Source organism: Struthio camelus, chromosome 1, assembly GCF_040807025.1.
Source record: "Struthio camelus isolate bStrCam1 chromosome 1, bStrCam1.hap1, whole genome shotgun sequence".
Classification (NCBI taxonomy): Eukaryota; Metazoa; Chordata; class Aves; order Struthioniformes; family Struthionidae; genus Struthio; species Struthio camelus.
In genome coordinates, this window is record NC_090942.1 from 73001683 (window position 1) to 73026402 (window position 24720).

At 38.6% G+C, this 24720-nt stretch overlaps 1 protein-coding gene across 2 annotated transcripts in view; it reads left to right on the forward strand.

Annotated features, from left to right (window-relative positions):
• The window catches only part of PIK3C2G (phosphatidylinositol-4-phosphate 3-kinase catalytic subunit type 2 gamma), a 307338-nt gene that overhangs the window by 198019 nt on the left and 84599 nt on the right, over positions 1–24720 (forward strand). Inside the window, exons 24-27 of one of the 2 annotated variants that reach the window (XM_068948368.1) lie at positions 9378–9449; positions 19131–19311; positions 20703–20810; positions 23055–23147. In XM_068948368.1, the coding sequence (XP_068804469.1) occupies positions 9378–9449; positions 19131–19311; positions 20703–20810; positions 23055–23147 (454 nt within the window). The remainder of the gene's footprint in view (positions 1–9377; positions 9450–19130; positions 19312–20702; positions 20811–23054; positions 23148–24720) is intronic. The other variant, XM_068948374.1, reaches the window with a different exon arrangement.

Consider the following 24720-nt stretch of genomic DNA (forward strand, 5'->3'; position numbering starts at 1 on the left):
GCTGGAGCAAGATTTCTTCTCTCCTGGAGTATGTTGAGAGGAGAAGGTATTAATCTGGTTCTAGCAATGGACTGAGTCGCTCAAGGGGAAAGAAATCTGATGAGCCCCTTTGGGCCCTCCTGTCTGCCGAGAGTCTTCATTTACGTTCTTGCTATTGTGTTTCATGCACTCTTTTTCTCAGCTTTTGTGCTCCAGTTTTAAGCCACCCTTCTGGCTAGCAACCTGCCCATCAGTTTCCAGCTTGCTTGGAGCATTTTTGTTTTTAGCTACTTTCTCAGGTGGCAGCTGCAGCACACAATGGAAACAGCTGGCTGAGGCACCATGTGGCCATGAGGATGTTCCGCAGACAGTTGCCTTCCACAGGTGGATTGAATAGTGGGGAGAAAGGTAGTGTCCTCTAAGATTTGTGGCAGCTGCTTGAAGGTGATGGAAAGAACAGGTTTCACTGTAGTGAAACAGTAGAGTGTTTGTAAATTTTAGTAGCGCCTGAGAATCTAGCATACTTAGCTCAAGAAAAGACAAAGAAAAACTGCTGGAGGCATAATGTCCTTTTGTAACTAGTCTTCTAAGTTCTCGAAGAGATTTATTCTCAACTACATTCTGACTGAGAACCATAAGAAGAGGAAGTAGTTCTCCATTTAGTCTGTACACACCTTGTAGATAAGCAAGACCGTGAGCTAAAAAGAAACTCTTGTTGAATTCCAGCACACTGAAAGCAATGTGAATTAGACTATTGATTTCAAGGCTAGAACATCATATTTTTTTTTTAATTTCTTCTTCTATATAAAAAGGACTCCTGCAATAAATAAAAAAGAACATAAGTACTGTATAAAAGAGCCTAATGACACTAAATCCACTGGTGGTTTAAAAAGACCCTATTAAATTTTCTACCATCAGGAGATATGGTCCTTGATACTTTGTTTTCCAAAAATCATTACCACTTCGTTTCATTCAGCACTCCAACTTTGGAATAATAGGTTATTGTTTCATGTTTTGCCAAAGAAAATGTATTTTTCTCTGTGAAAACTGATCTACATTAGCCATGTTTTACTTGAAGTGTTCAAAAAAGGAATAAACCAAGCAGAGTCTTGGCTGTCCAACACTCTTAATTATCTGAACTCTGGACAAGCTGCCATCTTCCAACTCTTTCTCCTCCCACACTCCTGTGTCTCTTTCACACACAGTCAGAGGTTGTCAACTCTGATAGCTTTTTAGGAAGTCCATTAATAGTTATGTAGAGCAGGCTGAGAAGCCCAAACCATTAAAATTATATCAGAAGTAAATTCAAAAGGCATGGGTTTAGTTTTGCATTAATTTGGTCCTTCCTACTGACCAGAATCAGAAGAACACCTAATCATATATGTAACTAACTTTAAACTTGTGAGTAATCAATCCCAACGTGTGTGTGTGATCAGTTGTTTAGCTACTGTGGATTAGGATTTGAGTTCAAGTTTAGAGTTGCTCAGTTTTACAACCCGCTGTAGTAATGTATCATTCATCTAAGTGATAATAACTGTCATCTGAATTAGGAGTACTTGATGTGATCATCATTGTGTTTTAGATTGTGGACAACCTAAACTGTAGAGCAGATTAACATCTAGGAATTTTAATACTGAACTCATAATTCCTACTTTTGAAATGCCAATAATTTGGAGCTATTTTTCTCTCCTTACTTATCTATATAATAGTAAATAACACCATTAGGCCATTACTTTTGTGAGACAATGGTCCAGTTGTGCAAAGTTCTCATTATTAGCCATGTGGGAATTGGAGTATTGCCTAGGAAAACAAAGAAATGATTGTATTGTTTCCTAATATACAGATTTTCCATTTCCTCAGACTCAGTTTTAGAAAAAGATGTGTCAAATGAAACAAAGAGATTTTGTTGTGAAGAAGTACAAAGAAGAAACATGACTGTTTAGCTGTTGTTTTTGACCTTTCTACGTCAGTGGTTGAGTGGGCAAGTAGTACATTTAAGTAAACACATTTTTGTTTTTAACAAAAATTACTATTTTGGGCTTACTTTCTTCCAGCCCTAAAGAAAGGGAGGAGTGAACTGGCTGCGACTGTAGCTCGAATTGATAAAATAATGTTACCTGGATGCTCTGGATCTGTCATTACTGCTCGATAAAATTGGTCTGAGGAGCAAGACTAAGGGCTAGACCTCTGGTCAGCCACACTTAAAAACTACTGCCTTCTTATTTGGCACTGTTTTGGGCTGCTTTCTCCAAGACAGCACTTGGGCACAGTTTTGGAGTAGTTCACCCCACAAGACAGTGTGGGCAAAACTGCACCAGTTTTGGCACGCTTCTCCTTCACCACTACTCCTTTCTGTTTTCACACTTGCATGCTCGTATGACCCATCTGAGGGCAAATAACACTGATCTTCAGGCTCATTAGATTGCTATGCTGTACATGGACTATAACATATTTAGAATTCTAGGCAGTGCTGTGGGTTTTTTCCAAACTGAGTGAAGGTGTGAAAAGGAAGAGGCAAGGCACCTTGCTGATCGTATCTCAAAATGAGAAGGGAGTAAAGCATGGTCATTTGTTTCATTGATTGTATTTGCACAGCCAAGTATTCCGCTACAGCTAAATTAGTTTTTCAGTGTAGAGACAGTTGTGCCCCCCTGCTTTGGAATAGAGGAAATTCCATGCCAAAAATCATATCTGAGGTGGATTAACCTTGCCCAGTGAAACATAAAAAAGTCTGAAAGTGCCAAAGTTATCAGTGTGCTAGTGTAATGAAAACACATATCAGTATGTATATGTATAAGTGAACAGGATTGAAAGGTTAATCTAAAAATGTAAAAGATTTCTGAAAGGTGAACAACTGGCTTTAGTTCTTTTTGCAGCTCTTTAATTTATAAAGCAGTATTAAGGAAAACGTTTTCAGTATATTGTTTTTCAAAACACTGCTTGTCAGATTTATTTTATTTTCATTTCGGCTTCTTTTACACTTAAAAATACTGAGGCTGATAGTTCTTCCATTTTCCTGAAAAACTCCTTAGTAGGTTCAAAGCATATATATCATAACCCCTCTAATAATTTAACTGAATGTGAAATATGGGTGTTGTCTTTTGGGTATCCTGTGTGGAAAGGATTAAACGTGACATTTTGGTGGTCTGTACCTGTCTCTCTGATTTGATGGACTTGATAATACTTGCTTATTATGCAGAACAGTTTTGAAAGCTTCCATTCTCCAGCTGTTCTGGCACAAGAGAAACATGAACATCCCTTTGCATGTGCGATAGTAGAGCTTTTAACCAAGGAAGTGGAGCTGGCATTGCTGAGGGAGAGATTTAGAGCAAGGTTCTGGGCAACTAGCACACTAGGCTTTAATCCGCACATTTCATCTTTTTTCCATTAAAAATATTTTACTGTTGCTTCCTTCAAAAACAAATGGAAAGCCAAAATCTTTCCTGAGGAATATGTCATGTAATCTGCACCTGTCCCAGAGGAACGTTCAAGATGTAAATCAGAGTAGTTGTAAATCAGGAAACCTTTTGACAAAACATTCATCTAGTTCTGTCACTTCAAATGGATAATTTTCAGAGGTGAATTTGATTGATGCGGAGGAGTTGTTTTGGTTTTTAGACTGTAAAAGACATTGCTGGAAAGAGATAACAGAACATAGTCCATGAAGCTATGTGTCTGCACTGAAATTTGCTTTACGTTTTCATTGAGCTAGACCAACATATGAAGATCATTCACAACTTTAATAATCTGAAATGTCAAGTCAGAATAATAAAAGTAGCTGAAAGGCAAAGGTGATGCAAAATTTGCAATTCAGGCCATAATGGCTGAGGAGAGTGAAATCCAAAGTAGGAGAGCTAAAAGCACGGAGAGTTTCTTGAGATTCACAGCTGCTGCTGTGCTTCACTGGCTAAGTGTTGCACCCTACAGTTGAGAGAGATTCTCTTGTGGGCTGCTTCTCTACTGCAAGATCATGATGCTGCAAAACAAAATCTGATTGCTGGGGTGAAATATTATGAGAGGATACCTTATTTTAAATTTGTCATATATAATACATTAAAAGTTTATTTTATTCTCATTTTATGTTGCACTTTCACTTTTTGTCTTTTGTGAATATTTAGAAACTTCTGTTATGATCTCCTTTGTTGAAGGATGAAGATTTTTTTTTTCTATAAATGGCAATTATTTAATGCAAAATGCATCTGCAGATGTTTCAGATTTGCATTATTTTATGTAAGGCTTGCTCTGTGATACAGCTTTTTTGCTCTTACCAGCTCAGTAATTTGTTGTGTTTTACTTCTAGCGATTTGAACCTGTTGTTGGTAAAGTTTGTCTTGAGTTTATCCTAGAGAATTATTTTCAGCCCAGTTTTCTCTGACTATATTTCACAAAGTTCTCCCTGCAAGACTTGTATAAATGCAGTGCAGATTCTGAGTTTCTTGATTTGATGTGCTGGGAAAACTTGTTTGTAGTTATCCATGCCTTTGACCATAGCCTTATTCTGACAGGTTTGAGTTGTAAATCATTCCTATTTATGAACATTTTTGGGGACATCTTGAGGGAAAAGTATGAATAAACAGAGAATTCAAGTGGATACAGGATATTCAGTGTAATGAGTTATTGGTCATCTCAGTACTGCTGTCAGCTGTACATTGCTGTGGTTAACATTTCTAGGTTTACTCATTCTTCTTCATCAGGATGAAAGTAGAGTCTTGGACTTTTGTCTAAATGAGTGAAATATTAGAAAAAGGAGACTCCAGAATTAGACTTTGTTGAAAATGTTCTATCAACACATGATCTGGCATAAAATCACTTCTGACTGATAGGAATTTTTCTGAGAAAAGAAGCCACAAATGTAAAATCAAGTGTGATCATTAATAGTTTTTAAAATAAAAACTTGAAAAACTATAACAAAAGGAAATATTTCCAGGTGGGAGAGGAGAATGATTGGCAAAAGGTCCTGCCAGGTCAACAGTGCATAGCAGTTCAGTATTTTTAGTTTCTTTTCAGATGCTAAGTATTTCAGGATTAAATTCATAAAATCCTCGGTGTTTGAAAATGTTTTCTTAAACATTAATTGCTTTCTGAATGCTCACTCATACATAATGGAATATTACTCTCTAATCATAATGTTGTCATTTGGAACAGGACCAAATTAAAAATAAGCTGAGAGAGGAAAGAAAGAACTGTCTGAGGAGTTGCCTTGGTTTTTTTTTTTTGCTTGAACACTGCTACTAACATGTTGTAATAACCTCGTTTTAAGCAAGAGAAATATGCAATGGACCATGTCTCACATAGTCTTAGTCAATGTTTTCTTGGCAAAGAGCCACTTGGTTAAAACTTACGTTTGCTGTAAACTTGAATTAAATAACAGAAAATAAGCAGTGAATCTAAAGGAATTAAGTTTCCTTCCAAACCTAAAGCCTGTAAAACTCTACTCAATAGTTTGTACAACCAGTAGACATCTCAGTCGAAAGAGAAATACCTGGATGTTCTTAAGCGTGCACTGTGAAGTGTATCAAATATGCAGAATACTGTTCGGTAAAGTTCCTGATATTATTTAATCCATTCAAAGAGGAATCAGGGTACAAAAATTGTCTTTTGTCTCTGAAGGTCCATTATTCCTATATAAAGATATTCAAAGAAATAAATTATCACAATATTATAGCAACAGCGATAGTTTTACTGAAATAAATCTTTATTACGTGACTCACTGCTGAAGGATTAATGTAAAGTAGAGTTAGACAAGAATTTTTCACCTTTTTTTGGTTTTGGCTTTTTTTTGGAGAAAAATGTTTATCATCAAAATCAAAACTTTTCACAGAAACATTGAACTTCAACATGCGGAAGGTATCTGCAGTGCAGGATGAAGCTGAGAAAAATGTCTTAAAACTTAGGCTAGTCAGTGGAGATGTGACACTAGAGACTTGAGCCCAGGGTAACCCAGTGAGGGTCCCACTGAGCTATTTTGAAAGGTTTACCAATAATTTTTCCATACATGATAGAAGAGTATCTCATTCATTCAAACACAAGCCACCAAGAATTTTTGAACTCTTAAACCTTAGGGGAGATACAATTAATATTTTAAGACAATCCTTAGTGCAAGAGATTTTACACAAGATACTTCTCTTAGTATTTGTATGAATTGCTTTGTCCTAAGTTGTTGACAGACTGTCTCACGTATTAGCTCATCGAAAACAGACTTTTTTTTAAGCATAATAGTTTGCAAAATACTATTTGCATCTTATTTGTACCATATGTCACCTGACAACCACTCAATGATGGCAGTTGTTTTAGCAAAAACCCAAGTGGTTATGTTGAAAAAAAACGTGTTATTATGTGGTGGGTTGTTATAGGTTGAGTGTTATTATAGACTGGCTTTAAGATAAAGAACACAATATGAATTGCAGCATGTACATGGGAGAGTATTTGATTAAAAATTTGATCAAAGCTTCAGTGCTGGATTTCCAGTTGCTGGCACCTTATTAATTTGAAAGTTGCGATTGTTTTTCATTTGTCCATTTTTTTCAAAGAGCTAATATGAATAACCTACACTGAAAGTTTTAACAGCTGAATGGGAATTTGTTTCTATTCTTGTTTTATTTCTACTCAGCTCAGGATTTTAGTAGACGAAAGCCAAATAGCATACTGGCTGTTTGTCTCATCAGAAAAAAATTGAGAGTACTGAATTTCCAAGGTGTGGTTGAACCACAAAGCAGAGCAAAGCAGAGCATTTGTAACTCCACAATTGTTCAGATTCTGTCGTGTGGATAAATGGATGTGGAAGGAAAACCAACACCTTTTGTTACCATTGTTAACATTATTAATGAAGAGAAGAACTACAGTGGTGATCAAGATGAATATTAAGATGTGTTAAGAGAAGACTTTAAGAGACTGACTAGCCCAAATTAGGGAAAGTATTTCTCTATTGCTACCTTTTCTTACTTTACATATCCCACCATATGCTTCCACAATATGGATAAGGATAAACTGTAGTGAATAAACAAGTAAATGAACCATCTTATTAGTAAAATTAGGTAAAGGAAAACCCTCTGCACTAAAAAGAGAGGGAAGGGGAGAGAGAGCACGCTAAGATAGGTATTATAACATAATAATATGAAATAGTGACATAAATTGAAGGGTCACTTGAATGAAGAAACAATGGAACATGCATAAGATATAAAGGATCTTTTAGAATCAGCGCCTTGCCTCTCTTACAGACTGAGATTTCCTTTCTCATCTCATCCGATAAATGATTTGGAGAGTTCAAATCCCTGGAGATAAAAGATGACTCTAAGTATTTCACTGTAAACAGCAGAGGCCCACACCATCTCTCTCAATAAAATCCTGTTTTATGATTCTTTTGCTTTATTTTTCTAGCTTGTGTTGCAGGGCTTATATCCAAGCAGACTGAAAAAAAATATTTCTTCCCATACAGAAGTGCTTATTTTTTTATGTTGAGCTTCTCCCAGCTGTTGCTCGCAGTCTGTCATCCGGCGGAGTTACAGCAGTTCGCTCAAGGCCACCTTCCTCTCCAGTGCTTTCTCACATGGATGCGATTGTGTTTGTATGTTTATAGATATACATACAGTGGTGCACATGCTTTCATGCATGCAGTCTTGCAGTCTTTGTCCTCTATCTATCTGTGGTGTTTCATATTTGGAAACTGAAGACTTTCTTCAAGATTTACTTGGAAGTCAGTAGAAGAGGTAATATGTAAAGCAACATGTTTCTGGTAGCTGAAAGAAAGGGTTGGAATGGGGAATTCCCACCACCCAGCTCTATGAAAATTTCTGTCCCTGCTGCTTCAAGATCCTAATTCTTCTCCAAGGCTCAGAAGTCAAAGCAGCCTTTACTAGTTTGAGAATGGGAAGGAACTGACACAACATTCCCAGTGTCTGGATAGCAGAATGGATGGAGGCTTGAAATGATGCAAAAGAGGCTTTAGTTCCCTAGGGTAAGAGATAAAGAGGTTTTTTAATGGATACTGTGGGAACTTAGAGGATAGCAAAGCTAAGAGTCTTTAAAGGAGGATGGATGCTGAAAAGCAAAAGAGGAGAGCTTCTACTGTGTTCCCTAAGAAGTAAAAGAGTTAATTTCTCCTAGCTGGGAAGTTTAGGTTTGGGTGAAGATCTTCCCAGACTTCCCCAGTCCTCCCCAGAGGATTGGGAATTCTTGAACCAATTCCACAGAAAAAGCATTCTTTCCAAATATAACTTAAGGGCTTACTGTTTCCTCTCTTTATAGTGTAATTTTGGTTTGATTACCTATATTGCTACGTGTTCCTCGGACTCCCTTGTGCCTACACCTGTAACCATTCTATGCTTCCATCTTAATACATGTTATGAATTCTAGAAAATAAGCAGCCATCAACTTCCCTTTCAGACGAGCCACTGGAGACTTGTACTTAATCATTTCACATACATCCTGATTCTAGCTGAGCTGTTCTCCTGTGACTGACAAAGCTTCATAAGAATCCAGAAGACTGTAGGCCAAATAGTTGTAACTATAAAGTAAGCTCTTTATTCAGATAAAGAGATTCTTAAATTTTTGCATTGCAAACACACAAGAGAATATTTTCAAGGTAGTGGCATAGGCAAAGCTTCAATCTCTGCTATTCTGTATGAAGAACAGCCCTGGCTGACGTGTGTTAGATGGTGTAAAGAATAGTATGGAGCCCTTGCCTATATTCTCAAATGAATCTGTATCACAGAGATTTTGAAATATTTTCTGTTCTTATGACTCATGCCCCAGCCAGAAGTGCTTGCCAGAAATTGACTCTCAGTTGAAGAGCAGGCAGTGAGACTGAATGCGTGCGAGACCAGAGTGACATTAATCAGCGCAGAGACGCAGTTCTTTCACTGATTATTCATGTCAGTATTTCCAAAAGGTTACAATGGTCACCAGAATGTTAAGTCTTTCTAAGATCAGCCACCAAAACCTTGGAGGCCTGCCTGTCATTATGCCGTATCTTTTGTAAATACTCCTCTATTCTGGGGGCTCAACATCATACGGTCAGATTGCACCTCCATTCCTTACACTGTCTTGGGAGCACTCTCAGTCAGTTGCTCAGGCTAAGCCTTCTGAGCAACTTGATCTAATGTCAAAGTTTGCTCTGCTTCAAGTGGATGATCAGGCTGGTGGAGCTCCTTAGGTCCCTTCTGACCTCAGTTATGTGATTCTGCAAGTTACAAATGAATTCTGTAATGGTCCTTGGTTGTTTCCTATTTCGGTTTCCTAGTTTCTTAGATTCCAGACCCATTAGGGTTGTCCTTAGACAAAGTCTTGCAGGAAGGGCGCTCTTAGGAAAGACTGAGAACAGTATGAATGTTTCCTGAATAAGGCACGTGGTCATAGATATACTCTGTTGTACAGAACCTTTCATCAATAATTTTCTGTAGTGTTCCACACAATCTCGGATATGACTGGAAGACAGGAGCATCGTGGAAACTGTTGGATAGGACCCCAGACAGGTAAGAACAGTCAAACGACATGTTCAGCCCTAAGGGCTTCAACGTACCAGAAGTGATGACCGTGTTTCCTTTTACCTCTTGGCCGTTTCTTGAATCTATAAGAATTGACATTCATTTGTATCCAGGGAGGGGTTTTGGCTTTTGCATTAGAATAAGAGGAAATGGCACGGCAGCAGTAATGTGCACTTTCTTCTGCAGCATCTGAAGAAACCAAATCTGAAGGCAAGCTGAACAAAACATTGATTTTTTTTTTAGTAAAAAGATAAGAGATAAGTTTAAATGAATAGTTGTTTCTTCTACTTTTTTATTTCTTTCAATGAGAAATTTTACAAAAATGTAATGAAAATATGAAGAAAAATTACTAAAACAAACACTAGTAAAGAGAAATTCCTTGAGTCTGCTCATTCTGCTCATATCACCATTCACATGCTTGTGCATAAAGGCTCTGTAACTACACAGAAGATATAATATTTAATGATGATATTACTTGAATAATAGCTCTATAAAGAACCATAAGTTATAAGTGGCAGCAAATGCTCTTTGGAATAAGAAACTAGTAGTTTTCAATTAGCGTTAAATGAGGAATTATGTTATGTCAGCTGATATTAAATGGGTATAAATGTCCTGGATTAGCACAAAATTATCTAATATATTGAAAAAATTTGAATTTACTGAGTTAATATTAACCAGGCTCATTAGTGTTAGTGTGGCAGCTGCCATCTTGGCTAATGCACGGGAGATTGAATCAGGGACTCCCAGAGCCAAGTCTGTGGGTGCATTGCTTTAAGTTAGAGAATGATCCTTCATCATGAGGGCTATAACACATTGTAACACATTCTTTAACTTAGGGAAGACCTTGTTTGTACCTCACTGCGGAAAGTGGAGTCCTGTCCTGCAATTAGGGCATTGCTATCTGAAGTAAGAACCCTGTAAGCACTGGGCACAGAGGAAGTTGGATAGCACACTAGATTTCAACACTGCTTAGGGCTTGACATGGCAACGGCTGATAAAACTCTGCTTAGCTAGCTTAGTTAATTTATAATTTGTTCTATAGCATTTTTTCTGTTGAGTCTGGGCTGTCTTCATAAGTAGTATTAAAAGTTAGTATTTATTCTTCTACTTAACCTCCTCCACAAAGTCATTCAGTTGTGTGTGGTGATTTCTATTAAGAGAAGCAGTTTTATTAATTAAACTTTTAATTTTCCAGTATATTCTGCTTAGCCAGCTTCCGAGTGACGTGCATAACCCACAGTTACCTGCATGCGCTTCTGTTGACAGGGCAGTTTGTCAAAATGAATTTAAGTAGCCATCATGGCAATTATTCTTGTAAATGCCAGTACTTTGTGCTGTGTGTCACTCAGAACTATGTTGTTTGGTCATGGTGTGCAAATGGAAAGCCACTTGAATAAGAGCCCATTTGGATATCATTTCTTGGATCAATTTAAAGCTGACACAGAAAAAGTCTTTGGCTATTGCTCCGCTTTATCACCAGGAGTTTTTTAAGCAGCAGCTTGCAGGAGGTGGCTAAGTCCACATGGCTTGGCAAGGCTCCCCCATGACTGCAATCCCATGTGTACTGCCATAGCTTTGCTTATAGGGACAGATAACATGACATTTATCAGTATTAATTTTTGACACACAGACTTCTGCTCACTCGGAGCGCACAGCTGAAGAGAAATGGCAGAAATGTGATTCATTTTGAGTACTCGCCTGATATAAAGGGAGCGAGCATGTGAATGGTGGTGAAGGGGAGGACGGATATGTTTCCCACCTCTCAGGCCAGTGTACAGCTGCGCCATCACGGACTGAGTGGGAGGACAGCAGTAACGAGCCCTGAATGCAAGAAAGATACCTACAGCAGAGCCAGTGAATTTCAAAGCCCCAGCAGCATTTTGTGACAGACGGCTGATGTATATTTATTCTGGCAATGCAGTAACTGCCTCTGGGGAGCATGCTCTGCTCTTTACCTGACTCAGGGCATATGGAAATATGACATCTGCTTACTGCAGTAATACTTCCACAAATGTGATTGTGAGTATTGGAGCTAGAGCTAAAGTCTTTAGCACAACAACTAAATCTTAATTCTGCTTTTCTCATGTGTGAAAAAATGCCCAGGGCTGCTATTTTCTCCTGTACGTCTAAAAAATACTGACTATATGAGTACCACATGGGGAGGAGGCAATAACGTTATTAACACAATAACATTAATGCTATTTGCCATGGCATTTACCTCTATGACAGAAAAGCAGCTTACAAACAAACACAACATCCTGTGAGAAGGTAAATAACTCCTTTATCTTTTGAAAAGGAAAACAAAAGCATAGACAAAAAGTGAAGAATTTTGCTAAGGTCACGAAGCAAGTGAAAAGCAAAATCAGGGATTCGGGAAAGATTTTCATTCTTACTTCTGTCTTACATTCTTCTGACATTACAATCTATGAATTTTAACCCCAAGACTACACTGTGTCCTCTGAACAGTCAGGTAAAATTTGTCAGGTCAGGTAAAAATTTTATCCTTGATAAAAGCTCAAGATGTAATGCCTTCTTGGTTAGGGGTTAATTAAAAATGAATCTAGCTTATTCAAAAATTTATTCAGATCTGGTCCCGCAGTTGAAAGTCTCAGTAGAGTTGGGATGGACCTCTAAACCCAGATGAAACTTAATGTTTACCTCCCAGCAATGAAACAACAACAGGCAGTCTGAAATAAGAGAGAATTTCAGCAAGCCCCTGCAAGCTAAGTCAGCCCAATTTCACTTAGGTCTATGCCTCACTTTCACAGTGTCTGTCCTCCAGCTCTACCATTTTCCACGGTACTGAGGCCAGCTGTTAACTAGGAAAATACCTGTTGCCTAATTTTAAAGTTTTCTCTTACTAGTATTTTACAGAAAGCTGTCCCTGATACATCAGCTCAACTTCAAATTCCCACTTCTCTTTTTATAAAGCCAATATTTGGTGGCAGTAAAGTGGTGAAAAGGAAGGAAGATGCTGGTCAGTATTACATAAAGAAATCTAAAGCTATTATTTCCTCTGCTTCCACTTCTGCTCCTCCTGTATTGGTATATGTAAGGGGAGGGGAAAAATGAATAGAGAGGAAGGAAAGAGGAAAAAAAAAACAAAACCAGAGAGGAAGAAAGAAAATGCAAGCCTAAAGAGATGAAATATGAAGATAACAGAAACACTATTTTTTTACAATGTAAATGCTTGTTCTTCTGTCCTGCCAGTGACAGGAATGAGCTGACAAGAGATAGTTCTTGAAGTCTCCTCTGTTTCAATTAGATGAGAAGAGAGTAGATACTATCTTGTTTGAGGAAGACTGCAGAGTAGCCTTATGCATAAGGAGAGCTGCAGTCTGAAGATATTTTCTCCCTGAGAAGAGTCAAAATCATGAACAGCTGAAAAAGTGTTACTGGGACTCTGGGGACTCCCCTACTGAAAGGTATTGATTCCCTCTGTCTTCTGTTCCCAGAAAGAAATGAGTTTTGCTAGTTACTTTGACTTGTGAATGATCATATGTCTTCATGATGTCATTTTATTTGAGGTATGAAGGGTCTCTCAAAGTTATCCTTTTGACAGTCAAAGTCACGCATACATGCACAGAGGTAACAGTTTGCTGTGGTTTGTCCATGCATCCTTTGTTGTTCTGCCGCATTAGTCCTACTGAGGATGAACAGAGGCTTCTCTAATGAGCTGCTACATGGCAAATTGCCCTAACGTTTGTTAGGGACATTTTCATATTCTGAATACAGTTTTTTGGAGGAGGAGTCCATCATTCTCTTTGATTCTTTTACTGAGGCACTGGTACTTTAACTCTTAAAAATACAGGGCACTTAGACTTCTAGTTACAAACTTGGGCATAAGAAAGTCACCATCTGCATTAATGACGGCTTCAGACTGAAGGAGTCTCATTTGTGAAGCTTTGGATTAGCACTTTATTAGGATGAGATTTTGGCAGAATTTGAACCCTCATTCTCAGATTCTGAAGTCCTCCAAGATCCCCACTGTTGCATACAGATGTTGTGGGGAACAACCACTCGTCCACATGTCTTATATCAGTGGTCGGCTGCAGGCACATTTTGTTTGTGAGAGTGTGTTACTAAAATATGGTGGTCTGCTTGCAGTCCCCACCTAGTGCAGAGGGGGCAAAGTAGAAAGAGCCTGACTTGCTAACAAGTCTTTTTTTTTGACTACCTGGAGCAGAAAGAGACAGACACTGTTAAGCACTTCCTTTTACTAGAGGATTCCTTGTAGCACTTACATCCACATTAATATGCTCATTCAACAAATTGCGGAAGATATAGTCTGATCAGTCCTTGCTTAGATGCTAGGTAGCATCTTCTGTCTGATAGTGCTAGAGGTGCTTGTGTACCATTATACTCTTCTGCTCATTCTTTACACAGTTCATCTTTATACAGTTCATCAAGGAAAGTGCTTTTTATCCTCCAGATCAAAATAGTTTCATCTGGAATTTATTTTGTTAATACAGCAGTGTGTGCAACTATATTATGTGTTAACTAAAACATTGTTCTGCTAGGCAATCTTAAGTTTGCAACAGTTTGGCAACCTACTCACATAGCATAGCATTTGTTTTCCCTGATTAACTCATTTTCTGAGTCAGCAGGACATGCATTGCACAGTTGAGGCTTTCAGCACGGATGGGAGGAATTTGGTCAATTGAATTTTCTGGATCAAGTGATTTGTGTAGATGCAAATTGTGTTACCTACTTCTTAAAGATCTTTGAGAGAAGATTAGCAAATAAAGGTAACTATTCCCTTGACTCTCATATAAATGTTGTATTTCTCAAGCCCAAATAGCATATTTTATAACAATTCTGCAGGAATTTTTTATTGTCTAAAGCAGACTGACATGTTAGGCTTGTATTCTAGGTTATGTTATAACAAGTGGATTAGAAAAAAAAAAGTATCTCATGGCTTTTCTAAAACAAAATTTCATTTTAGGCTGAGGTCTTTTTCATTCAGGGGTAATGCTTTGAAAAGGGAGTATGTAAATGCAGATCTGTTACGTGAGAACCAGCAGGTGAAACCAGCTTGCGGTTTTCTTATGTGAGAGGTGTGAAGAGCCAAATGGGGGCAGGTGCTGCAAGCTACTGAGCAGATGCTACTCTCCCATCCTGGAGATTTACTTGGTTAGAAAGATTCATGTAAAATATTGTTCCACACTTTACTCAGTCACCTTAATAAATGCAAACTTTCATTCTCTTCATTTTCTAGAAGAGAGAGGAAGAAAGATCACCAGATGAGCTTGACTCCCATTATTCTCTTGTGATTCTCTCCCTTTCTGCTGGGTTTATATTCACGCGAAGAAAGGGAGAGTGAGAGTTGAATCTTGATCCTTCCAGTCAAGTGGATGAACTGTCATTGCATTTCTGCAAAGTTATGGAACCTACATGGTACTACAGTCTACTGGAGAGAACTGTTATGTCCCTTCCATCTTCGTTGTACATTAGCTCTCCTGCGTAATCTTACCTCTTTGACTTTGCTCCCCATTCTCTCCTGAAGAAAAATGTGTTAATCCCAATAACATTAGGCATTTTGTGATTCTTAGCTGCTTGATTGATTGTTTTTATTTCTATTGCTTTGCGGATTGCTATGTCCCAGTGATTGTACAGAGAATGGTGCTGCTGTTTTCTGTGTTTTTGTTTTTGACTTGTAGTTCATAAATCAAACTTTTTTTAGAATTTGGGGTTAGTGCTAAAAAGGAGGTGTTATTCTGTATCTGCTTTTTCAATGAAATTGATGGAAATAGCCTATATATTTCTGTGGAATAACAAAGGACAATGAGAACAGAACCACCTTAAGGCTTTCCAGAAGTGTAAATGAATTTGAATGTTGCTATCTAGTGAAGGATGCTCATCTCACTGCCTCTGTGAAGGAGGCTGGGAACAGAGATTATGTTGCACCAAGTGCGAGTGTTCCTTTCTGTTCTCTGAAGCCATAGTTGCCATCTCACAAACACTTTACTGGGAGCATCAGCAAGTTTAGTCATCCAGCCTAGGCACTGGTGAAGTAGTCACAAAAGCTGCCGGCACTCCTTTCTGGGAGTCTTTTGCCACCTTGGCATTCTGCTGTCTTAGGCTTTGCCTGTGTCTAAAGAGGCTCTGCCTGAGAAGAGCAACTAGCAAGTGGACAAGATGAGCTCTGCAGACTTAACTGTATTCTGCAGTGGAGTAGGGGAGTCGTGGCCATAGGGGAGTCGTGACCAAGGGTACATGTTAAAGGTATTTGACATTCTTTGGAGTTCACAATGTCTGTGCAATACTTGCTGTGTTGCTATCTCTATCAAAAGGATTAGTCCTTTTTTCATTGGCAGGAAATTAAAAACTTTGTGCAATGTAACCTTGGGGAAGATAAGAAAGCTAAACAAGATTTTACTTGCAACTGAGTAATTAACAGCAGCAATTGCCTGCTCATCATCATGGCCCTTCACAGGCTAGATGGAATTTCTAAAGTTCAGCTGCACTTTTTTATCCTATCGCTCATCCTTGTGTCTGTGAGTAACTTCCAGTGAGATTTAAGAAGCTGCAAAGCCTGAGCTCAACCCCCTTGGTGAACTGCTCCCCCTACCTGCTCTCCTATTTACATTCTTCCCGTCTAATATGTTTTCTTTGAGCATTTGAAAATCGGATCTTTCTCTTTCATATGTTCCAGTCATGTGCCATAGCCTTGTGGTGCTCTAAAGCAGTAAGGACAGCTTTAAGAGTGATGCAGGATGTCTAATGAAAATCAAGATGGACGGCAACTTTAGGTGTGGAAGCTGTGCAGCTGCAGAGAACTGTGGTTTGTGTGCTAACCTTTGACTGATACCAAGGGCAGTGGAGAAACACTTTGAAACAACTATTGCTATAATAAGCACTAGTGCTGTACTAACGTTCTCTCTTTCTGTGACTCTTTCTGCCTCCAGTTTAGTGAAACAGAAGACAAGCATAACATAACAGAAGACATGCACAACAACACATGTTGACTTCCTCGGTCACATTTATCACTAGTTGGCTGATGAGAGTAAGGGCTTCAGAGTTCACCTTGAGCCCCTAAGGCACCTCATTTTCATGATGTATCTCAGCATTCAAACTGCAAGACTGGGGAAAAATCTTGAGCAAAGTGTATACACTGTGTGCGCTAGTAGGCACAGGATCTGTGTAATAAATACCAGACACCACTCAGGAACGTAAATTAAGTACAATCATTAGTCTGACTTTGTCATCACATGTATGTAATCCAGTCAAACTGTACCTCACTCATTCTTCTTTTGCTACACTGTGGCCAAGTGGCTACCTGCAAGCTAATGTTGTGTCAGGAATGATTCTCTGGTTCTCCCTACTCCCCCTTCCAAAAGGAGACCAGGAGCAGACATTCAAGCAACAGAGTTTTCTGAGCAGCCTTACTCTTCCACTTGCCTGCCAGAGTTCAATGCAAAGAGCAGACTGTCTGCTGCCAGGCCTTCAGAGCACCAGCTTTCCTGCTCCCCACGTCACAGCAGCTGGAGAAGGAGGCCAGCTCACTTATTTTGGTACTGAGATCCATGCCATTTCATTCCTTTCCTCCCTCATTTTTTTCATTTCCTTTTTCTCCACGGCAGCTGGTGTTAGCGCTCTTTCTCCTCTTCTGAAGCATCAGCCAGCTTAGCCTGACCCAGTCCCACCTTCCCTTTTGCCCTATGGCAAAACCTAGCACACTTGACTTACTTTTCCCAAAGAACATGCACGCACAGTTTTGCAGCTGCAGATGCCAGAAAATGGAGTTTGAACCACTTTGCAGCTGTGGAGTGTATGCAGAAAGGCAGAAGAAGCTGCTACCTGCAGAAGGAAGAAGGCAGCATCTCTCGAGGCACCTCAGAATCTGACTTAGGTGGTCTGACTGCCATTAGGCAGAGGTAGTCTAGTTTGCTTTATTACTAAATTTCAGGTCATCATCTTTTTGTATCCAGCTGCATTGTGTTAACTTCCAGAAAGTGGTCTTTGGACAGTACATGTCTTGCTGAGAATAAGGCCCCTTGTTCCAAGTCAGAGTCCTAAAAAGTGAGGAATTCTCTCTGTTATTAGTAGCAAGATCCTACCTATGTCTGGGCCTGGTATAAAGCAGGCTTCTATATTGAGTTCTGGCTTGCAGAATCCTGTGAAAATTGTCAGAAAAAAGCTTTACAAGTTCCCTTATTGGCAGTCTTGAATTTTAAATCATTCTAATTTAGTCGTCTTCTGTCACAGCTAGGTGTCTGGGCCTAACTTGGAAATTTCATTAGTTTCTTGAATATTTCTCCATTCTGCAGTGTCAGAAGTTGCAAATGCTGCTCTCTCTACTGGCTTCTCATGATGACAGGGTGAAAATGTGTGGGCCAGGCCACGGGGAAGACAGAATTACAACTGCATATTTGTTCGTTTGTTGGCTAACCATTTCAGCAAAGCCTACAATGAGTCATCACATTAAAAGCTGGCTTTTGTATCTCCTTGGGACTTCTTTTTTAAAACATTGATAAAAGTCAGACCCAGTTAATCCTAAGCATTTTGAAAATTAGGTCTACAGTGTGGCTTCTAAAAGCATACCTACCCTGATGGGTAGGCAGAAGGAAGTTGCACTGCTCATGCTGCAGTTGCTGGCTTCGTTTTGTCTGCAGAGCACCGAGACAATCTCTCGTGGGGTGTCTGAGGCAGCACAGGCACTATCAAAAGCTGCTCTGTGGCTTAAATCCACAGATGAGTTTTTGTGTTACTGGAAAGATTTTTCAAAAACAGTAGGTGATATTATTCTATATTGAATCTTACAGCAAAAGAGGACCCAGGAGGATCGTTACCTTATAAAAGATGACAGGAACCCCCCATCACCAAAAGATGTATGGGTTGTGGCAGCAATATTATAATGGCTCAGTTATGATATGAAAGGATTGAAGTGTCTATTGGAATTACAATTCTTACCTTTAAATATCTGTGCTTGATACATCTTTTGCTTAAGGTATAGATGTTGCTGCTTCTGATGCTTGAAAGTCAACAACTCTGGTTTCTGTCCTCTGAAAACTAGCATTATTTGTGAGGTTTGAGTGGCTTCATCAACTAAAGGGAACTGCATTAAGATTCAGGCTTTTGTGAGGAATCTAAGGTTTAGAGCTAAGAGCTGAGTTTTTGCTCTAGACCAACACCTATCAGTAAAGTAGGTTCATTTCACTCCTTCTGGCAGTATTGCCAATTTCAAAAATATCTCCTGAACTTAAAATAGTGAAAGTCTATGGAATTGATGATACCTCTGAGGCTAAAATGGTCTTTAAATGCACTTTTTGGCTGAAAGATGTGATTGATCGTGGAAACATACTGGCAGCGGGAGAGAATAGATGAGCCTATATGTATTTAAGGTTAGACTCCAAAAAATACCGCTTGTTTTCCCTTATTAAACTTTTTTTTTGCAGAAATAAGAAGCAGTGTAGGTACTGTGCAGTGAACTTCCATAAGAAATGGCAGGTTCCTATTGATTCAACACACTTGCAATCTCATTAATTATTAGTTAGTGCTTGAGTACTAGCAACAAATAAACAACATTTTTTTTCATTCACTGCTATTAAACTGCCAAAGTCACCAAATACAGATTAGTCTGGAGTGCATTTATTGTTCCGGCTAGAGATGGTATAAAATAAAAATCAGTTTTAGATGTACCGATCTTTTTTCCCCTCCTCCCTTCAGGCTGTTGAAGAATGCCCAGAATGAAGCTCATTTCAAAATCTGGTATCGGAAACTACTGGCTGCTCTCCAGTTCTGTGCTGGAGAAACCCTGAACAATGAGTTTGATAAGGAGAGAAAACTTATCAGAATTCTGGAAGACATTGCTGAAAAAGTAAAAGCTGCCAGTGACCCTAAAAGAAAGGTTTGTTAAAAAAATATGCTTTTTAATACCTCCCCTCCTATCTATATTTGTTCAGGTCATTTTAATTTTTCCAGTGTGACACATCTTCCATATAATGCCCTTTACATAAGTAAACCCAAAATTTGTCTGCCATTTTTAAAATTTTGTGCTGTTCTACAAACATGTAAAACACATGGTTCTAAAGGACCAAGTCTTACCACTATAGCCCTTGAGGCCAACACATTTTTAACCCATTTAAATTCCTTCATCCATGGTTTCACAACCAAACCTCAAAGTCATGAGAAACAGTGGCTACAAAGCTGGTTAACTTTTTCCTGAAAGGAATGCTTACATTCAAAGCCTCATCCCAAAATATCTGACGCCTTGTAGAGGTGCAGCATTTCTTGAAAACTTTGAGGAATGCTAAGAGTTTTCATTGACATGCTAAATATCCTCACTTCCCAACAAAGCCAACCAACCTTGACTGTAGTTATGTCTCAAATGTAGCATTCAGAAGTTAATACTGTACGCATACCTGCAGAGAGGTGTTCCTGACAGTAGAAAGCTTTTAGCCTTCTTCTCCAATGGGTGGGGTTTTTATACAGCATGGACACATTTCGAGTTCAAATATATTGAGTTTGCAAGACAACTGTTGTTGATATTTACCTGATGTGTACAGCTATTTCTTGCGGAGATCACAACCAGGCAGAGCTGGAAGCTAAATAAAAATAAGACCTGTCATTGCTGGTTATTATGAAAGTTATTATGAATTCTTTTTGCCTTATTAAGGATTCAAAGGTTTTCAGAAGATTTTTCAGAAAACTTTCGGTATTGCTACTGAGAGCAGCAAAACAAATGTGGAAGTAAAAAGGCACAAAAAATTAGCAAAGGATAAGATCCATCATAAGAAAAAGTAGTAGTAATACATTATACATTACTGATGCATAATTCAGACCTTAGAGATTAATTTCGAGGCTGAAGTTACTGTGATACTGAGAAACTCCCAAACCTTACAGTTAACAGACCTACAGTTAGGTGAGGGAGAGCGCAGTGCTGAGGCAACAAACCACAAACTATAAAGTTGCCGAGAAAGGCAAAAAAGACATGAGACACAGCAGAGCAGAGCAGGTGCAATGCTAATAAGCCCCTAATGAAGAGTATCAAATCAGAATCTACGTGACAGCATGAACTGGTAGAGCATCTACGCAGCAAAAGGATCAATGTGGAGCAAAATCACAGTTCTTGTTCTTAATAGCTGTACCTCAGTTTGACCTCATTAGCTGTTATAAGGTTACAGGGATGCTACTATCTCCCAAAATGGTACCATTTGATTAAAATGTAGCAAGACAGTGACTGGCTTAAAAACTTCCCTCATGTTCTTTCAGGTTGCCTTAATGATTAATGTGTTGCAGGAGGTGCTAAAGATGGAACTCAACAGACTTCAGCAATTCTTCCAGGAGGTTCAAGTTTGTCGACTTCCCCTGAATCCTGCACTTGTTGTGCAAGGCATAGAGGCAGATGTAAGTCTACCTTATGCAATGGGTTACATTATTTTTAGTATAAAAGGGAAGAGGGATTGGATGGCTGCACGGAGTGGGATCTATTCCTAAAATTTTCATTTGTGCATATCTCCTTACAGATTGGTATTAAATGTGAGTTGTCTGGTAAACTGACATTCGGCCTAACTGCCCTAAACTGGGGGCTTTTTTGGAGGCAGAGGTGATGGGGGCTGCTAGGGTGGGAGTAGCAGGCACGTCTCGCCTTGCACAGCGCAGCACGGAGGAGCCTGCTTGCAGCTCAGCTGGCCCCACCGTGTCTTTGGGATGAGCAAGGGCATCTGGCTTCTGGAGCTGAGGCCTGGCTACTGTCGTGCCCTTGTAGCCCCTGATAGCAGTTTTTTCTCATCCAGGAATCTTCCCTGTCAAAGGGTGGGAGCAGCTACAGGTCTAGAGCTAGCTCATTTTCTGTTGAGGTGAGACTAGGCACATGACTGAGAATTGCTAGAATGTTAAATATTCACAGTAAGAGTCATGTATCTCTATGACCCTTTTTAAAAATGACTTCTAAGTAAAGGAAATATCAATACTATTAATGCTACTTACCTTTATTTTGACCACAGTACTAAGACTCAGTTATTCATTGTTTAGAAATGTTTTCATAAACAATATCATGTCGGGTATAAGCTACTTCAGTTCTGGAGAAGGAAAAACAAACCTGCTGACCCACGTATATTATCAGTTTTAGCCATCTAATTACAGCAGTTTATACTCTAATTTTGCTCTCTGGCTCATTATCCTTAGTGGACCTGATTCTAAGAGGTGCTGGTCCCTTCAGCTGTCTTTGACCTGTGAGTCTCCAAATAATTACTATTTAGACTTGATTTCTCTGAGAACAGAGGTCTTCTAGCACCCCACAGGTCTGGGCCAATTGTGGATAGTATAAGTCAGAAGAAATTGAAGCCTGCTGCTTCTCACTGCTTTTAGGCTTTTTGGAAATAATGACTAATGGGAAGGTATCTCACTATATGCAGTCATTCTGTTTATACTGCACCAGCTTGGCTACACTGATACAAAATCTTTAAATATAAGTAACTGAAGAGAGATTTTTTTTTTCATTTTTCTTATATTATTATAAGCCATTATCATCCTATAAATAGATGCAGCTTCTTCACTGAACTGAATGTCAGTATAATCATGCAAACTACCATTTCTGAAGTGCTTATAATAACCTAAATTTAATTTATTTCAGTATCATCTCTTGATGCTACTAGTAGTAAGAACTGTTCTCAGTTCTATCACTAATGTAATATCTCACAGTACTCTTTCAAACACTTATTCAAGCATTCAATGGGAAAATTCCGTAGGGGTCAGCATTTCATCATCAGTAACAGCCACCGCGTATTACAGAGGTGTAGTGTGGCTGAGACGGTATTTGAGTGCTTGTACCATGCTTTGAGATATTTGGGTGAAAAGCAAGACACAGCTGTGTCTAGCAGTGTTTTTGTTCAAATTATCCCCCATTGCACTCAACCCAGTAATGACAGCAGTAGCTGCTGTGGGGTGCTCATTATTTCGAGAAACCTGACTATTAATTTACTATTGTCTTTGGTTTTTTTCTTCCTTTTTATAATGATGATAATAATACTAACCTAACTCACATAGGATTTGCAATGCTTAGCTCATTAATGCTTTTTAAGCCCTTTGACGTCTTCAGGTGGAAGGCGCTATAGGGTATGAGGGTCAGAGTTTAGGTTCAATTAAGATAAAGAGATTATGATTTTCAGAATTTTTTGCATCCTTAGTCAGATACAGATGACCACTGAAATTAGCAGGTTATTTTCTTCCATAAGGATTATAGGATCAGACAATTCTTTTGCAGAAAAAAATAGGATGAAAGGCTTTTCATTGCTTTGCAGATTCTCATTAAATCAGTCTTAGATGCTCTTGTCCGCCCAATAGCCCAGTCTCAGCCAAAGTTTAGCATTAATAGGCCTAGGTAAAAATGAAAAACAGTTATTAGGGAAAATATCCATTCATATAATCTGATTATTGAGTGAGGCATATTGTCAGAGGAAAAAGATTTTCTCATTTGCCTGATGCAACGGAGCAATCAATAATATCAAGAATTATTTATTTTTGTTATCAGTGCTACTGAGCAGTACTTAAAGATGGTACCTCTTTCAGAGGAAAGTTCTGTTGTATTAGCCTGATGTTTTGTGTATATGACACTTTTCTTTTTCTCTCTTGCTTTTTTTTACCCTGAAGTCATGCTCATATTTTACATCCAATGCTTTCCCACTAAAAATCTCCTTCGTCAATGCAAATGCTCCAAGTGGAAACATCAATATTATTTTTAAGGTAAGTTACTCCTTTAATCCTCAGTTTATTTTGTATGCAAAATGTTGATTTGAAGTTCATCCGAGTTAGATTTCAGACCTTGTGCTTGAGAATGTTTGGTTTGGCTCTGCTGTCCACTTTTCATAATCCTTTTTGACACTAGAACTTTTAATGGCATATGCTGAGGAAATGCACTGAAGCAGTCAACATTTTGATTGGTAGAGAAGGAAATAACTTCTTGGAAAAAAAAATTCTTAATGCAGACAACCCAGATAAAATATCAAGTTTATATTTTAAAACTAGTTTATTTACCAGTTTATTTACTGACCTCAGAGGCAAGTCCTAGAGGAGGGATTGTTCAGAATGACTGAATCCAGTAGCCTTGTCCATACATCTCTAACAAGTCAAACAGAGTGCTAGAGATCACATTTGCTAGAGAGAACCTAACTTCACCTCTGTCAGCCAATCTGGGCAAATGGGCTGAGGAAGAGGGATGCAGAGGGGATAGCAGAGGAGCTTTACCCCAAAACTTACCTCTGTTCATTTAGTTGGAGGAATTGACTCAGAGTTTCTCCAGTTTATTTTCTGCTTGCCACCTTCAAAGCTTCAGAGTTCAGGATGGTACTGTGCCCATGCACAAAAAACAATGCATTTAATCTAACTTTATTTCTCTTTCAAAAGAAGAGGAGCAAAAGTCCTCCAGAACAGCATATGCTATTTTTAGATGAAGAGCTCTATGAAAAATAAAATGGGTGATGGATGCGAAACGGTTAGTGTTGCCAGGCAAAGACATTGTTCCTAGCTCTTTTGGTGTGTCATGCTCCAAACTGGAAGCCTAAAAATTAATGAACAAAAATGGTTTCTAGGCCATTCTGAATGAAACAGACCCTTAGAGCCTGTGATTCTCAGGAACAGAAGTATGCTCTCCAGGTGTGCTAGAAGAAGGCTTCCATGTTGATTTTTGTGAACACTTAGAAAGGTGCTTCTTACACTATTTCACTTGGGAATCAATAAGTTAAATAGGCAGGTTGCTACATATTTTAGCAAATACATGACCACAGAGCATTTAAACACTAGCAATAGCTCTACCTAGACAGTTTTCCCCTGCCCAGTACTGTACAAGAACAGCCAACTGTCTTCTTTGTTGTAGGAGTGTTACAGAGCTGCCATCATCATCTTCTATGAGCAAGCCCTCATGTTAAAACTAAGGCATCTGTTACTTGTATTATAGTTCAATTGTTTGTTCATAGTGGATCGAGTGTATGTAAAATGACAAGCACTGATATTATATTAAATTGTCTGCTGACGATATGTGTGAGGGAAGAAGAGAAGTTACGTGGAGAGAAGAACATTTTTCTCAGGCTTAGGTGCTGAGAAGAATTAATTGGAGTCAAGATTAATTTTAAAAAAAGAAAAAAAAGAATTTGGATTTTATTTTTTTTATTTTTATTTTTTTAAGAGATGAGTTTACGTCCTCTCAAGTACTTATTTAATGGTAGTAAATGTCTGTAGCCTGGAATGCTTGTGTAAAAAGAATATAATAAAAGAAAAAACACTTTAACATAACTAAAAGAAAGAAATTAATGAAGGACTT